At 44.1% G+C, this 16,149-nt stretch overlaps 1 protein-coding gene across 2 annotated transcripts in view; it reads left to right on the top strand.

Annotated features, from left to right (window-relative positions):
- The window catches only part of SMYD3 (SET and MYND domain containing 3), a 713,667-nt gene that overhangs the window by 592,426 nt on the left and 105,092 nt on the right, over nucleotides 1–16,149 (top strand). For both annotated transcript variants that reach the window (XM_030868516.2, XM_060305607.1), the window contains 2 exons: nucleotides 10,423–10,510; nucleotides 13,684–13,858. In XM_030868516.2, the coding sequence (XP_030724376.1) occupies nucleotides 10,423–10,510; nucleotides 13,684–13,858 (263 nt within the window). The remainder of the gene's footprint in view (nucleotides 1–10,422; nucleotides 10,511–13,683; nucleotides 13,859–16,149) is intronic.

Here is a 16,149-nt window from a genome sequence, read left to right on the forward strand (position 1 = left end):
GGAAACAGTAGATCATTAAAGACAGCTTGGTGCTAAGAGAGAGGTTTGCAGAGTGGCTGTGGTGTCTCAGGAGGGCGGATAGACAACATTTCCTGATCGAGAACATTCGACACTGTGTCCAAAAGGGACAAATGGGAAGGAAGCGGGAGAAATGATTGGAAATAGAGATCCAAGAAAAGAGCAGGAAACTGCAATCCTAGTCCTGACAGAATCCAGAGGGAAAGGATTGCACTTGGAAGAATAGGTGTATTGGCAGTAAGATGGAGCCGGGGATGGGTCAGACTCGGGCAGGGTGGGGGGCTGCGAGAGGAAAGAAAGGGGGCGAATGAGAAGGAATCAAGTGTCAAGAGCAATGACTGCAGTTGTGGGGAGTTTGCACCTGGCCACGGGGGGGTGGGACAGGTAAAGGAGCTTGAGTGGTCGAAGGGAGAAGGAAGACTCCTTCCTGCCAAGATTCTGAGAACAGCTTGCACAGTCCTGCCTTAGATGAGCTACTTCCATGTGTTTGTTGTTTAAAATGAAGACACACTTTTTAAGGACTCTACTGGAGCTGTGCGAGGGAGTGGTCACCAGAAGTAGAGCCGAACTAGCTGTGCACTGCTCCAGGCTCAAGTGGCCATGAGACCACCTTCTCATTTTACCAGTGGGGAAGCTGAGGACAGACAAAGGAGGCCTTGCCGGGGACACACAGGGCTCAGGACAGAGGTGCTGTTGTTGGCTCCTCATTCTCTTCATCATTTCCCAGCAGAGTGAACCTTCTCAGGAACCCTTCTGCTTAGAGTCCAAATTATGTTGATCGTTTGTAGAAAACTCAGCAATAGTACATTTTATTTTATATATATAATGTTCTCCCCCTACTGAAAACAAATTTCAGGACTCACCTATTCAAGCTCCTTTTACATAGTAAAGCTGAAGTTCAAAAAGGAATTCTTTCCCTAAATGATAGCAAGCATCTTGGGTACGTTTGGATAAGAAATAATGAAATAAATTTACTAATTTCATACGTCAGGGACTGTGAAAAAGAGCACACTCGTTTACTCTTATATTTGCAAATTGAAAAATTAGAAGATTTAATTTATGCTTCCCTAAGTAGTTTCTCTGTTTGTGTATATATATTACACACACACATACACACACACACACACACACACACACATACCCCTGTGAATGGTCTCCTCTTACCTGGTTGGTGTGGGAAGAGGGGAGGTAGACCCCATTATAGGGACCGTTACAGAAGAAGTGACAGAATGGAACGGGAGGGTCAGGACATGGCAGCGAGGTAAGGTGCGCTGGGAACCTGCGAGTGGAGACTATCACCTTGGTGAAACACTCCTGGCGTGGATGGCTAGCTGTGAGTGAATGTAGCTTTGTCTAGCTCCAGTATAAAGTGCTCCCAAGAGCTATTGTTTCTGAATGTTTGGAAACAATTTCAAAGCTTGCCTGCTCTTCTGTTAAGTAAATAAAGCCTTAGGCTCAACCCCAAAAACAGCTAATTAGATAATGGTGGGGATTTCCTTGTGAATATAATTCCCATATGAAATTGCTCTGCCTTGGGCCATGGTCTCACTCCGCTTGGTGGAAGAATGCAAGTTCCACTGTGGGTTCCACGTTGGAGGATTTTATTGCCATTTTCCAAGTGCTAAGACTAGGAAGATCATAGGGGCCATGAGTTGAGTATGTGTTGAATTTAACTGTCTCACGAACATGAGTTTCACCTTTCAAGCAAGCCTAGGAGAAAGACAAATTCAAATTCAACACGAAGACAGTAGAAAGAGCACGGGCTCCAGAGCCAGACAGACTTGAATTTGAATCTTACCCCTGGCAGTTAGGGGCATAAGGACATTTGTAACCGTTACTTAAGCTTTAAGACTGTCTTGTGCCTCGTTTGTTAATGGTGGGCATTGATGCCCTACAAGGATGTTGTGAGGAATAATTGAGATACATACAAGAGTCATCCACATCATGATCAAATAAATGTCAGTTTCTTCTTCCAAATCCATTCTACAGACACTTAACTGAGCTTTTGTTACATACATGGTTCTGTGGTAGGTATTTGGGAGAGGCAGGATCAAAGAAGAATGACACCTATATTACTGTTGAAATGGGGACAGTATGACATGGCGCTCAGACGACAGCCCAGGACCTCTATCCACACCAGCCTCCTTGCTGTTCCTGGAACATGCAGGCCTGTTCCTGCCTCTGCACCTCAAGACTTGCTGTTCCCTCTTCCTAGAACTCTTACCTCTGCTCCTTCACCCCTTCACCTCTAAGTCATCTCAGCGATGGCTTCCCCGATCGCGCTAAACTCCCTGGGACTAGTACTCCCCATCCCTCTTCCCTGTTTATTTGTTTTTCCCTCTGACAAATATAATTTGTGTGTGTGTGTCTGTGTCTGTGTCTGTGTGTGTGTTTTCTGTCAACCCATTCTCCTTCTCCCTCTTCAGCGTAAACGCTGTGACTGTCTGATGTCTTCACTGCTCTATCCTCAGTGCCTAGAACAATGCCCAGTTGGCACCCAGTAGATTTTAATTGAATAGATGAGTGATGGAATTAATTAACTTCAGGTACCAGGAGGGTCATGTACCAAGTCCCAGTGGCCAGAAGAGCAGAAGCATGTTAGGGACTGTATTAGTTTCCTATGGCAGCCGTAACAGTTATCATAAAATTAGTGACTTAACACACACTTATTATCTACAGTGCTGGAGGTCAGAAGCCTCACACAGGCCTCGCTGGGCTAAAATCAAAGTCTTGCCAGGGCTACGTTCTTTCTGGAGGCTCCAGGAGAGAATCCGTTTCCCTGCCTTCTCCAGCTTCGGCAGGCTGCCTGTACTCTTTCCTCTGTGGGTCCCTTCCTCTGTCTTCAAGGCCAGCAAAGGCAGGTTAAGTCCTCCTCACATCACATTGCTCTGACCTTCTCTTCTGCCTCTTTCCACTTTTAAGGAACCTTGTGATTCCACTGGGCCCACGTACGTAGTCCAGGACAGTCTCTTAATTTTTTTTTTTTTTGCGGTACGCGGGCCCCTCACTGTTGTGGCCTCTCCCGTTGTGGAGCACAGGCTCCGGACGCGCAGGCTCAGTGGCCGTGGCTCACGGGCCCAGCCTCTCCGCGGCATGTGGAATCTTCCCGGACCGGGGCACGAACCCGCGTCCCCTGCATCGGCAGGCGTACTCTCAACCGCTGCGCCACCAGAGAAGCCGCAGTCTCTTAATTTTAAGGTCAGCTGACCAACAGTCTGAATGCCATTGTCAACTTAATTTGCCTTTGCCATGTATGCTAACATATTCACAGGTTCTGGGGATCAGGACATGGACATCTTTGGGGCTGCATGTGTCTGCCTACCATAGAGTCTAACAAGGGAGATATTTTGCCTAGAGCAAAAGGTTTGAGCTGCCAGTAGTGAAATATAAAACAAAAATTTAATCAAGAATGGCCATGGTTGTCAAGATTTTTTTTTTTACATCTTTTTTGGAGTATCATTGCTTTACAATGGTGTGTTCTGTATAACAAAGTGAATCAGCTTTATGTATACGTACATCCCCATATCCCCTCCCTCTTGTGTCTCCCTCCCACCCTCCCTATCCCACCCCTCTAGGTGGTCACAAAGCACCGAGCTGATCTCCCTGTGCTATGCAGCTGCTTCCCACTATCTATTTTACGTTTGGTAGTGTATATATGTCAGTGCCTCTCTCTCACTTCATCCCAGCTTACCCTTCCCCCTCCCCATGACCTCAAATCCATTCTCTACATCTGCATCTTTATTCCTGTCCAGCCCCTAGGTTCATGAGAACCTTTTTTTTTTTTTAGATTCCATATTTGTGTGTTAGCATACGGTATTTGTTTTTCTTTTTCTGACTTCACTCTGTATGACAGACTCTAGGTCCATCCACCTCACTACAAATAACTCAGTTTCATTTCTTTTTATGGCTGAGTAATATTCCATTGTATATATGTGCCACATCTTCTTTATCCATTCATCTGTCGATGGACACTTAGGTTGCTTCTGTGTTTTGGCTATTGTAAATAGTGCTGCAATGAACATTGTGGTACACGTCTCTTTTTGAATTATGGTTTTCTCAGGGTATATGCCCAGTAGTGGGATTGCTGGGTCATATGGTAGTTCTATTTTTAGTTTCTTAAGGAACCTGCCTACTGTTCTCCATGGTGGCTGTATCAATTTACATTCCCACCAACAGTGCAAGAGGGTTCCCTTTTCTCCACACCCTCTCCAGCATTTATTGTTTGTAGATTTTTTGATGATGGCCATTCTGACTGGTGTGAGGTGATACCTCATTGTAATTTTGATTTTCATTTCTCTGATGATTAGTGATGTTGAGCATCCTTTTATGTGTTTCTTAGCAATCTGTGTATATCTTCTTTGAAGAAATATCTGTTTAGGTCTTCTGCCCATTTTTGGATTGAGTCGTTTGTTTTTTTGATATTGAGCTGCATTAGCTGCTTGTATATTTTGGAGATTAATCCTTTGTCAGTTGCTTCGTTTGCAAATATTTTCTCCCATTGTCTTTTCTTCTTCTTTATAGTTTCCTTTGCTGTGCAAAAGCTTTTAAGTTTAATTAGGTCCCATTTGTTTACTTTTGTTTTTATTTTCATTACTCTAGGAGGTGGGTCAAAAAGGATCTTGCTGTGATTTATGTCATAGAATGTTCTCCCTATGTCTTCCTCTAAGAGTTTTACAGTGTCTGGCCTTACATTTAGGTCTTTAATCCATTTGGAGTTTATTTTTGTGCACGTGGTTAGGAAGTGTTCTAATTTCATTCTTTTACATGTAGCTGTCCCAGCACCACTTATTGAAGAGGCTGTCTTTTCTCCACTGTATATTCTTGCCTCCTTTATCAAAGATAAGGTGCCCATATGTGCATGAGTTTATCTGGACTTTCTGTCTTGTTCCCTTGATCTATATTTCTGTTTTTGTGCCAGTACCATACTGTCTTCATTACTGTAGCTTTGTAGTTTAGTCTGAAGTCAGCGAGCCTAATTCCTCCAGCTCCGTTTTTCTTTCTCAAGATTGCTTTGGCTATTCGGGGTCTTTTGTGTTTCCATACAAATTGTGGAAGTTTTTGTTCTAGTTCTGTGAAAAATGCCAGTGTAGCTTTGATAGGGATTGCATTGAATCTGTAGATTGCTTTGGGTAGTATAGTAATTTACACAATGTTGATTGTGAAATCCAAGAACATGGTATATCTTTCCATCTGTTTGTATCATCTTTAATTTCTTTATTCAGTGTCTTATAGTTTTCTGTGCACAGGTCTTTTGTCTCCTTAGGTAGGTTTATTCCTAGGTATTTTATTCTTTTAGTTGCAGTGGTAAATGGGAGTGTTTCCTTAATTTCTCTTTCAGATTTTTCATTGTTAGTGTATAGGAATGCAAGAGATTTCTGTGCATTAATTTTGTATCCTGCTACTTTACCAAATTCATTGACTAGCTCTAGCTGTTTTCTGGTAGCATCTTTAGGATTCTCTATGTGTAGTATCATGTCATCTGCAAGCAGTGACAGTTTTACTTCTTTTCCGATTTGGATTCATTTTATTTCTTTTTCTTCTCTTATTGCCATGCTTAGGACTTCCAAAACTATGTTGAATAATAGTGGCGAGAGTGGGGAACTTTGTCTTCTTCCTGATCTTAGAGGAAATGGTTTCAGTTTTTCACCATTGAGAACAGTGTTGGCTGTGGGTTTGTCATATATGGCCTTTATTATGTTGAGGTATGTTCCCTCTATGCCTACCTTCTAGAGAGTTTTTATCATAAATGGGTGTTGAATTTTGTCAGAAGCTTTTTCTGCATCTATTGAGATGATCATATGGTTTTTCTCCTTCAATTTGTTAATATGGTGTATCACATTGATTGATTTGCATATATTGAAGAATCCTTGCATTCCTGGGATAAACCCCTCTTGATCATGGTGTATGATGCTTTTAATGTGTTGTTGGATTCTGTTTGCTAGTATTTTGTTGAGGATTTTTGCATCTGTGTTCATCAGTGTTATTGGCCTGTAGTTTTCTCTTTTTGTGACATCTATGTCTGGTTTTGGTATCAGGGTGATGGTGGCCTCGTAGAGTGAGTTTGGGAGTGTTCCTTCCTCTGCTATGTTTTGGAAGAGTTGGAGCAGGATAGGTGTTAGCTCTTCTCTAAATGTTTGATTGAACTCGCCTGTGAAGCCATCTGGTCCTGGGCTTTTGTTTGTTGGAAGATTTTTAATCACAGTTTCAATTTCATTGCTTGTGATTGATCTGCTATATTTTCTATTTCTTCCTGGTTCAGTCTTGGAAGGTTGTGCATTTCTAAGAATTTGTCCATTTCTTCCAGGTTCTCCATTTTATTGGCATAGAGTTGCTTGTAGTAATCTCTCATGATCCTTTGTATTTCTGCCATGTCAGTGGTTACTTCTCCTTTTTCATTTCTAATTCTGTTGATTTGAGTTTTCTCCCGTTTTTTTGTGATGAGTCTGGCTAATGGTTTATCAATTTTGTTTATCTTCTCAAAGAACCAGCTTTTAGTTTTATTGATGTTTGCTATTGTTTCCTTCATTTCTTTTTCATTTATTTCTGATCTGATCTTTATGATTTCTTTCCTTCTGCTAACTTTGGGGTTATTTGTTCTTCTTTCTCTAGTTACTTTAGGTGTAAGGTTAGGTTATTTGAGATTTTTCTTGTTTCTTGAGGTAGGATTGTATTGCTATAAACTTCCCTCTTAGAACTGTTTTTGCTGCATCCCATAGGTTTTGGGTCGTCGTGTTTTCATTGTCTTTTGTTTCTAGGTATTTTTTGATTTCCTCTTTAATTTCTTCTGTGATCTTTTGGTTATGTAGTAATGTATTGTTTAGCCTCCATGTGTTTGTGTTTTTTTCAGTTTTTTTTCCTGTAATTGACATCTAGTCTCATAGCATTGTGGTTGGAAAATATACTTGATATGATTTCAGTTTGCTTAAATTTACCGAGGCCTGGTTTGTGCCCCAAGATATGATCTATCCTGGAGCTTGTTCCATGAGCACTTGAGAAGAAAGTGTATTCTGTTGTTTTTTGGATGGAATGTCCTATAAATATCAATTAAGTCCATCTTGTCTAATGTGTCATTTAAAGCTTGTGTTTCCTTATTTATTTTCATTTTGGATGATCTCTCCATTGGTGAACGTGAGGTGTTAACGGTCCCTACTGTTATTGTGTTACTGTCGATTCCCCTTTTTATGGCTTTTAGCATTTGGCTTATGTATAGAGGTGCTCCTGTGTTGGGTGCATAACTGTTTACAATTGTTATATCTTCTTCTTGGATTGATCCCTTGATCATTATGTAGTGTCCTTCTTTGTCTCTTGTAATAGTCTTTATTTTAAAGTCTGTTTTGTTTGATATGAGAATTGCTGCTCCAGTTTTCTTTTGGCTTCCATTTGCATGGCATATCTTTTTCCATCTCCTCACTTCAGTCTGTATGTGTTCCTATGTCTGAAGTGGGTCTCTTGTAGACAGCATATATATGGGTCTTGTTTTTGTATCCATTCAGCCAGTCTGTCTCTTTTGGTTGGAGCATTTAACCCATTTACATTGAAGGTAATTATCAATATGTATGTTCCTGTTACCGTTTTCTTAATTGTTTTGGGTTTGTTTATGTAGGACTTTTCCTTCTCTTGTGTTTCCTGCCTGGAGAAGTTCCTTTAGCATTTGTTGTAAAGCTGATTTGGTGGTGCTGAATTCTCTTAACTTTTGCTTGTCTTTAAAGGTTTTAATTTCTCTGTCGAATGGTTGTCAAGTTTTAATATGGGGGCTTCAACTGGGAGGCACTAGGAAGTTTCTAAAGGCTTTTGTGATATGGTGGGACTGTGGCTTCAGGAGACGGAGATGGACTTAGAGCAGGTATTTGGAGGGAGATTGATGTTTAACCTTTTAAACGCAAGTGATTTTTATTTCCTTCTTATACACACGAAACACTAGGTTCTTACTTGGAATTTCCTAGAAGAAGTAGGGTCCACTTATGGTGTCTTTTTAAAAGCCACCCTATTATATTACACATATGTACAACACATGTACACAGAGACTCATGAAGCCCTGTCACACAGACACACTCACACAAATGCACACGTTTCCTCCTACACACACCCACTGCCTCTCCCGTTCTTGAGATCTCTTTTCTGTGGTACTTGGTGGCCCTCCTTCTTTTCTGCCCTGGCACACTTGAGTGACATGTATCTTCCCACCAGTAACATAGGGCTTACTCTGGCAGTGGTTCTCACAGGGGTCATTCTATAAACCTCCCCTAGTAGGCATGTAAGAATCTCCAGGGAGATACATATAGTTTGAAAAAGTCTTCCCTCCCTCACCTTTACCATCACCCCACAGTGGCTGTGATTTGATATCACTTTCTAGAATGGTTCTTCTCCCTGACATCTCCTGAGAATCTAGTGGATATGGAACACCTGGTTTTGAGTAGCGTCTGATGAGAATTTCTTACCCTTTGGTTAGCCTCTTTAATGCAGTGCCATCCAGTAGAACTTCCTGTGGTGATAGAACTGTTCTCTGTCTGCGCTGCCCAATATGGTAGCCACAGCCACACGTGGCTACTGAGCTCTTGAAATGTGGACATACAGGAAAAATAGAGGACTCAGTAGGAAGACAGACAATGAATAAATGGTAACTCCTACCTTCATTTTGAATTGCTTTTTAAGTTGTTTTGCTTTAGTTTTTGCAGAAGTCAACATTGGTTCACGTGGGTGTAGTTACGCTCATCTTTTACCTTACTTCATTTTGATTGATAACTCAATATTTGATTGAAGTGTAGGGACTTCCCTGGTGGCGCAGTGGTTAAGAATCCGCCTGCCAATGCAGGGGACACGGGTTCGAGCCCTGGTCCAGGAAGATCCCACATGCCACGGGGTCACTAAGCCCGTGAGCCACAACTACTGAGCCCGGGTGCCACAACTACTGAAGCTCGTGCACCTAGAGCCTGTGCTCCGCAACAGAAGAAGCCACCGCAATGAGAAGCCCATGCCCCGCAACGAAGAGTAGCCCCCACTGGCCGCAACTAGAGAAAGCCTGCATGCAGCAGCGAAGACCTGATGCAGCCAAAAATAAATAAATAAATAAATAATTTTTTTTAAAGTGTTATCCATGGGTCTCCTGACAAATGATTCTTTCTCTTGCCTCTGTTCCCCTTCCTGATAAATACATACATACATATATGTATATATGTAAGCTTTATTGAGATATAATTCACATATGGTACAATTCAATCAGTTAAAGTGTACAATTCAATAGCTTTTCATGTATTCAAAGAGTTATGGAATCATCAACATGATTGATTTTAGAATATTTTTATCACCCCCATAAAACTCATTAGTAGTCACTCCCCCGTTCTCCCTACCCACCACCCCCTGCCCTAGCCATTTACTAATCTACTTTCCTGTCTCTGTGGATTTATCTATTCTGAGCATTTCATATGGGTGGAATCATACAATATATGGTCCTTTATGACTGGCTTCTTTCACTAAGCATGATGTTTTTTAAGGTTCATCCATGTTGTAGCATGTATTAGTACTTCATTTCTTTTTTTAAAAAAATTTATTTATTTTTGGCTGTGTTGGGTCTTCCTTGCTGTGTGCGTGCTTTCTCTAGTTGCGGCAGCGGGGGCTACTCTTCATTGAGGTGCGTGGGCTTCTCATTGCGTTGGCTTCTCTTGTTGTGTAGCACGGGCTCTAGGCATGTGGCCTTCCCTAGTTGTGGCTCGCGGGCTCTAGAGCACAGGCTCAGTAGTTGTGGCGCACGGGCTTCGTTGCTCCGTGGCATGTGGGAAGTTCCCAGACCAGGGCTTGAACCCTTGTCCCCTGCATTGGCAGGCAGATTCTTAACCACTGCGCCACCAGGGAAGCCCAGTACTTCATTTCTTTTTATTGTCAACTAATATTCCATTGTATGGCTATACCACATTTTGTTTATCCATTCATTGGTTGATGGACATTTGGGTTGTTTCTACTTTATTTGCTATTATGAATAATGCTGCTGTGAACATTTATGCACAAGTTTTCATGTGAACATATATCCGCATTTTTATTGCATATACATCTATGGAGTGGAATTATTGTATAGTAACTCTGTTTAACTTTTAGAATAACTGCCAAACTGTTTTCCAAAGTGGCTGCACCATTTTACATTCCTACCAGTAATGCATGAGGCTTCCAGTTTTTCCACAACCTTCCCAACATTTGTTATTATCTTTTTGATTATAACCATCCTAGTTATGAAATGATATCTCCTTGTAGTTTTGATTTGCATTTCCCCGATGGCCAATAATATTGAGCATCTTTTCATGTGTTTATTGGCCATCTGTATATCTTCTCTGGAGAAATATCTATTCAGATCCTTTGCCCATTTTTTAATTGAGGAATTTGTCTTCCTCTGTTCTTTTCATTTGGCCTGAGCAGGATGCTGATATGCTAACTGGTGATGAACAAGTGTGGAAGGAAGTTCAAGAATCCCTGAAAAAAATCGAAGAACTGAAGGCACATTGGAGTATCCTTTTACCTGTGCATTGAGTTGTTTTGTAGGATTGCTTCCTTACTGGTTGGAGCCTAGTATTAATGAATCCACGTCCAGGGTTTGACCTCTCCACGAGCCAGAGAGCTTCATTCTGTTCCGTGGTCATAGGTTACATCCCTGACCCCAGCCAACAATTTCAGTAATGGCTAAGGAAGATATGGTAAGGTCAGCATGAATTCCTCTCCACCATTAGATGATAATCCAAATTTATAGGCAGGATTAGTGGGACAGTAAATAGTACTCTCTTTATACGTACAAGGTAGCAGATTTCTGGATTCCCTTCCTCCCGTAACCTACATCTCTAAAAAGTATAACTTGGAATCCTTATAATTTAATGACTGTAGTCAACCATGACTGCAATGGCAATGGGATTTGCTTCACAATACATTTTCTTGGCGTAAATAGTGAGGGGACCTCAGGAGGACCGTAAGCCCTGGAGGATTGTAAGACCCCGTGGTCTTTCAGCCTTTGAGTCTCAAGGAGTTGATTAACTCCCAAGTGGATTCACTGTGTTCCCCTTTCTCTTTTCCCCCAATCGTCTTATGGTCATGGAAAAGTCTGCAGAAAGGTGCCTGTTCTGTCATCCATAGTCTGTTCTCTTTGGGTGGGCTGTCTTCCCTGCTCCCCTCACTGGAGCAGAGTGACTTGTGGTAAACACCCAGAAAATGCAAATACAGGTCAGCATTAGCTTGGGAGAAAAGCCTCTTAGTTAAAATTATTCCATTTTTTTGCTCACTGATGTGTTTTACAGGAAAGATTTGCCTTGTTTGCCAGGTGACTGCTGCCAGTGTTTCGAAGGGAAGTTGTCCTGTGGTCCCTCCCAGCTTGCTGGGGGAGAAAGTAGATGTATTCCTGTCAGCGGCTGCATCTGGTTTTTACTTCTAAGGCTTGTCACCTCAAACCTCTTTAAAATGAGTTGGAGCATATGTAAATGAACAGGCAAATAATTATGGAGGTCATGCAACGTGATGTTAAAATAGAGTCAAAGTCTTGCCACAGAAATGTCTGGCATTGTGTAAGAGACAGGCATTCCTCCTGACGATCCGTCAAATATCTAATCCTAGGATGAAAAGCCACAGAGTCTAGCCTGGCGGTCTGTTACGAAACCAGTGCGTTGCCTAAGATTCTGCTTCCCCCAGCCTCTGGGGGCCACATGCCGCAAACTTCAAACATGCACGTCAGGTGGATACCACAGAAAGTCATCAAGTCACTTTTCTTCAATAAATGTGCCTCTTCCGAGACCAGAGACAACTCCTCAGAGACAGGACTCGTCCTAAAATTACAGAGTGTTATGTACAGAAAGGCCCTCAGCCATGTGTTAGGGGGCCTGTAGTTCTAACCAGGAAGTCGGGCCTGTGGGGTAAGGTATCATGCCACCAGAGGCCCCCGCTGAAAGAAAGATATATTTCCTGCAAGGGTTAATTTAAAAATAGGAGCTCTCACTCACGCAAGTGGCTTGATTGGTTTATCAGAAGTGTTCACTGATGTGTTGGAAAGCAGTGCCCTGCGAGTCTGAACTGTGGAAAAGGTAGATTTTGCCGGAGGGAGGGCAAAGGACAGGTGGGCCATCTGTCCAGGACGGGGATGCTGTGTTAGGACCTGAGGAAGAGGCTTTGAGTTGGAGGCGGGGCGGAGAGCCCTGGGCTGTGTGAGAGTCGGGCAGGGTGTGGGTGTATGGCGGGGAAATGCCATCAGCCTTACTCCACTGAACCGTCTTCCTTAAGCTGGTCACGCTCGGAGGTCATGACACAGTAAAAGGAGGTGGAAGGCACTGATATTTGTGCAGTATGATCTTGTGCAAGACACTAAATGTTCTCCCACTGTGTCCCAGGTACACAATTCTGCCTGGCTCAGGAGAGAAGACGTGAAGCGTTTTTAAAAACTTTACCTACGGTATCTTATTTAATTCTTACAGCGACATTAGGCATTTTTATTTCTGGCCTACTTCAAAGCACAGGTGACGTCCTCAGAACCTCAAATCTGACCAGTGACAGAACTAGCTTAGATTTAAATCCAGCTTTATCTGCGGTCCAACGCTATGCCATTTCTGTAAATCGGCAAACCTTGCGCGCTGTGGAATTCCAGCCTATGGAAGCAGATGAATTCGGAGCTACACAGGTTGAAGGTGAGAGAGGAGCCGGGGCCGGGCAGCCCCAGCCCAGCATCCTCCTAGGCCTCGGCCTTGCCTAACACAGCATCAAAGGGAAGAAACTGTGTCAGGCCCCTGGGGCCTGCCTTCTCTCCACCTGCAGCTGTGCTTCTGAGGGAGTTCACCTGAAGGACTCGAGGCGTGCTGCGTGCACCACGTCCTCAGTGCTCTGACTGCCTTGTCAGTTTTAAAAAGTAAGGTCGCACTGGGCTCCATGAGAGTAAGTTATGGACTTCCGGTTAATCAGAACGTCATTGTGGCTCCGAAGTGAATATTGGGTCTTCTCCCCCCCTTTTCAAAGCATCCTTTCCCCCTGCCTGCAATTTATGTACATAAGCCACATGTTCTTAATGTTTATCTTTTACTTTGGGGGTTTTAGATAAGAATACCTTTATTTGGTTAAGCATAGACTGGAATCACTTTTGTTTTATAATCAAAAAACTTAAATTTGAGATCCACTGGCAATGGATTTCTTTAAGTTGTTTCCCCTAGTGTGTGCCTGGGGTTGTGTTTTTGGTTTCTTATACGCCCAAGGTTCAAATGACACAGAAGCAAAAATGAGCTCTTCCTTTTTTAAAAGGAGTCTCTCTAAAGCTTCTTTCATTTCAGATCATTTTTGAAACAGAAACTGAGTAAACAATTTTAAACTGAACTTACTCTTTAACTCATTTAATAAACAGCTGCATTTATTTCATGGCTAGGTTTAAAGAGAATCCGTGTAGGAATAGGAAGGAAGAATGGTTCTCTGGAAATCTAATCCCTCAAAGCACAGGCTTGGTTGGAAGATGGTTTGTTGATGTAAACAGAATTTCCTTCTCTGAGACGCCACTCACATGTTTTTGTTTCTCAAGTGTGTTTTCAGGCAGCTCATCTGTGCAAAATAATGGGCGCTTCCTTCCCTCCTGTGCCTGGGAGCTCTTCAGCCTTTTCAGAATCTCATTTTACTTTTGTTTTTCCTTGATGAAGACAGTGAATCCTTAACTAAGGTTAATAACAGAGTGGGAACAGGTTCTGGCCATGTGCCAGACGACCCTGAGCAGCAACGCAGAGCGGCTTCCTGACATCAACATCTACCAGCTGAAGGTGCTCGACTGTGCCATGGACGCCTGCATCAACCTCGGGCTGCTGGAGGAGGCGTTGTTCTACGGCATTCGGACCATGGAGCCATACAGGTGAGTCCCGGGGAGGGGCTGAAGTAAGGGCTACCGTGTCTTGGCTTGGGGCAGAGGCTCGAGAGAGCCTGACATCATCCTGATCATTGCTGCTTTGTAAAAGCGTTCCATCTGCTTCTCACAGCGTGTGAAACCACACCTTCGTTCATATATGCGTTCGTTCTTCATTTGTAAAGTCCCTTCCGTGTGTCAGGCACTGTGGGTGTGCAGGGACTGATGAGATGCTGTCTGCACGTGGAGCTAGTGCTTGGAATAAGGTGCAGTGCTCGCGATGGCAGAGGCAAGGACAGAGTTTGGGGGAGCAGAGAGGGGCTCGGCACAGACGTAGCCTGGGGGCTGCGGCCTGTGGCCTCAGCCCTGCTGATCTAGGTGAGGACGCCGGTGTGGGACCCTCCACCTGGCTGACAGCAGTTCTGGTTTCTTCCGTTTCTCAGGGCTTTCTGGTTCCCAGGGTGCCTTCACTCGAGCCCTCTGACCTCATAATCACCTTATGACCCAAGCAGGAGAGCAGGGGGACAGCCCTGCTCAAACATGTCATTGAGTCAGAGGAAGGAACTACTGGTAATGAATTGTTTCTTGACCGGCCTCAGCTCCTCCAGACCCATGCGTGTTTTGCCCCTAGAGGTTCTGGTTACTCAGGGGAGCTTCCGGAGGGAAGGCAGTGTTGAAGTCTAGTGCTGAGAATTTGGTGCTGGTGGGTGTGGGACCCTGGTTTGCAGTGGGCCAAGAACATAAGTTTGGAAGATGAGATAGATCAGTCCAGAAGAAAAGGCACAGAGACGCATATACCATCATCTGAGGTTGGAGTAGCCGCCTCCAGCACAGAACAAGGTCACTCACTGTGCGGAAGGTGCTCTGAAAGCATCTGGGACCTGGGGAGGCTGGGGGAGGCCCCTGCGAGGAGGGGCACCATTCCAGGCAGATACTGAGTTTCCCAGCTCTGAAGACCGTGCAGACATGATGTCAGCCCTAAGGGGCTGAGCAGAGTGAAGATCCAGGTCTAGTCCTATGCAACATGGGCAACAGGCAGGGGAGTGGTCCTCAGGGAAGGAGGGGAGGGAGGCAGAGCCCAGGGCGCCGCCTGTCCCCACTGAGGAAGAGCCTCAGAAGACACCGGAGCTGGGAAGTTACCAAGATCAACACGATAAGAACAGAAGCAAGTCCAGGGTCTGGGATATCAGTCCGGGCAAAGGGAGGAAGCCGGAAATGACACATTTGGTCAGGAAGCCAGGAGCATGGTGCAGACAGAGAAGGACCTAAAGATGGCATAGACCCACCAGCCAGGTGCATGGCAGAAGTCCATAGGCCAGCCACGGCACCAGGGTGACCCTGAGGGTGTTTTTCAGAGCTTCTCTAGGTGGTTTCTCCCGGTGCCTTGTGGTTGAACAGCTTCGGAATCCAGACTGTGAGTCAGCTTTAATCAAATTTATAAGAGATTGCCTTGAGGGCTGGGACTGTAGACTTTCCCATGAGCGTGAAACGTCTGTTAGGTATGATGAATCTTGTGGGTTCTCAGAAAATATGAATTGAATACAGAGAGATAAGGCTTCATTCGTTCTCTGTGTTGCAGTGAGAGGCAGGTTGGGCACGGTTGGCGTTACCCCTCTGAACTCAGGGCTCGGGCTCACGACGCCAAACCACAGGCTGCACGGTGAGCGGATGGAATCCGGCCAGGAGACAAAGACGGAAAATCCTTTCCTCCAGACCCCCTCGGCGGCGGCTCGCCCCGCTGCCGTCTGGGGCTGGAAGTGCACTGAGCCCGCCGCCCAGGCGCAGGAATATATGTTGGTCCCCCGACTTCATTAAGAAAGCCGCATGCCTTTGAGGGAGCTCGTTCTCCGTGTACTTTTGAATCCGCTTTTCTCCGTAGCCCCCAAGGCTTCCCTGAAGGACTTTCTTACCCCCTTTATTAACTGGCAGTTTCACTGACTTAAACTTGAATCAAACAAAGAGGCCTTTCTTGTAAGCGAGGCCAAGTCCACGGAATGTACTCCATGTTGTTTGGAATACTTTTGGTTATGTTTCCCTGGTGTTGGGCAGGTCACAGTCTCTCTGTAAATGTACCCTCTGTTCTTACGCTGGGTGACACATTTCCAAGCTTCCCTCCGTTTCTCCTCCCTGGAGCTTATTAAGGAGTTGCTCTGTGGTGTTCTGTATTTCAAGAAATCGAATCTGCAATGATCCACTTCAAACGAGTGAGATCTGAACTATTTGCTTTCGAAGTTGTAGCAGAGAAAAGGGCTATCAGTAATCCAGACCAACAGAGTTAAGAGAAATGAGAGGGATGGATG

This window comes from Globicephala melas, chromosome 1 (assembly GCF_963455315.2).
Source record: "Globicephala melas chromosome 1, mGloMel1.2, whole genome shotgun sequence".
Lineage (NCBI taxonomy): Eukaryota > Metazoa > Chordata > Mammalia > Artiodactyla > Delphinidae > Globicephala > Globicephala melas.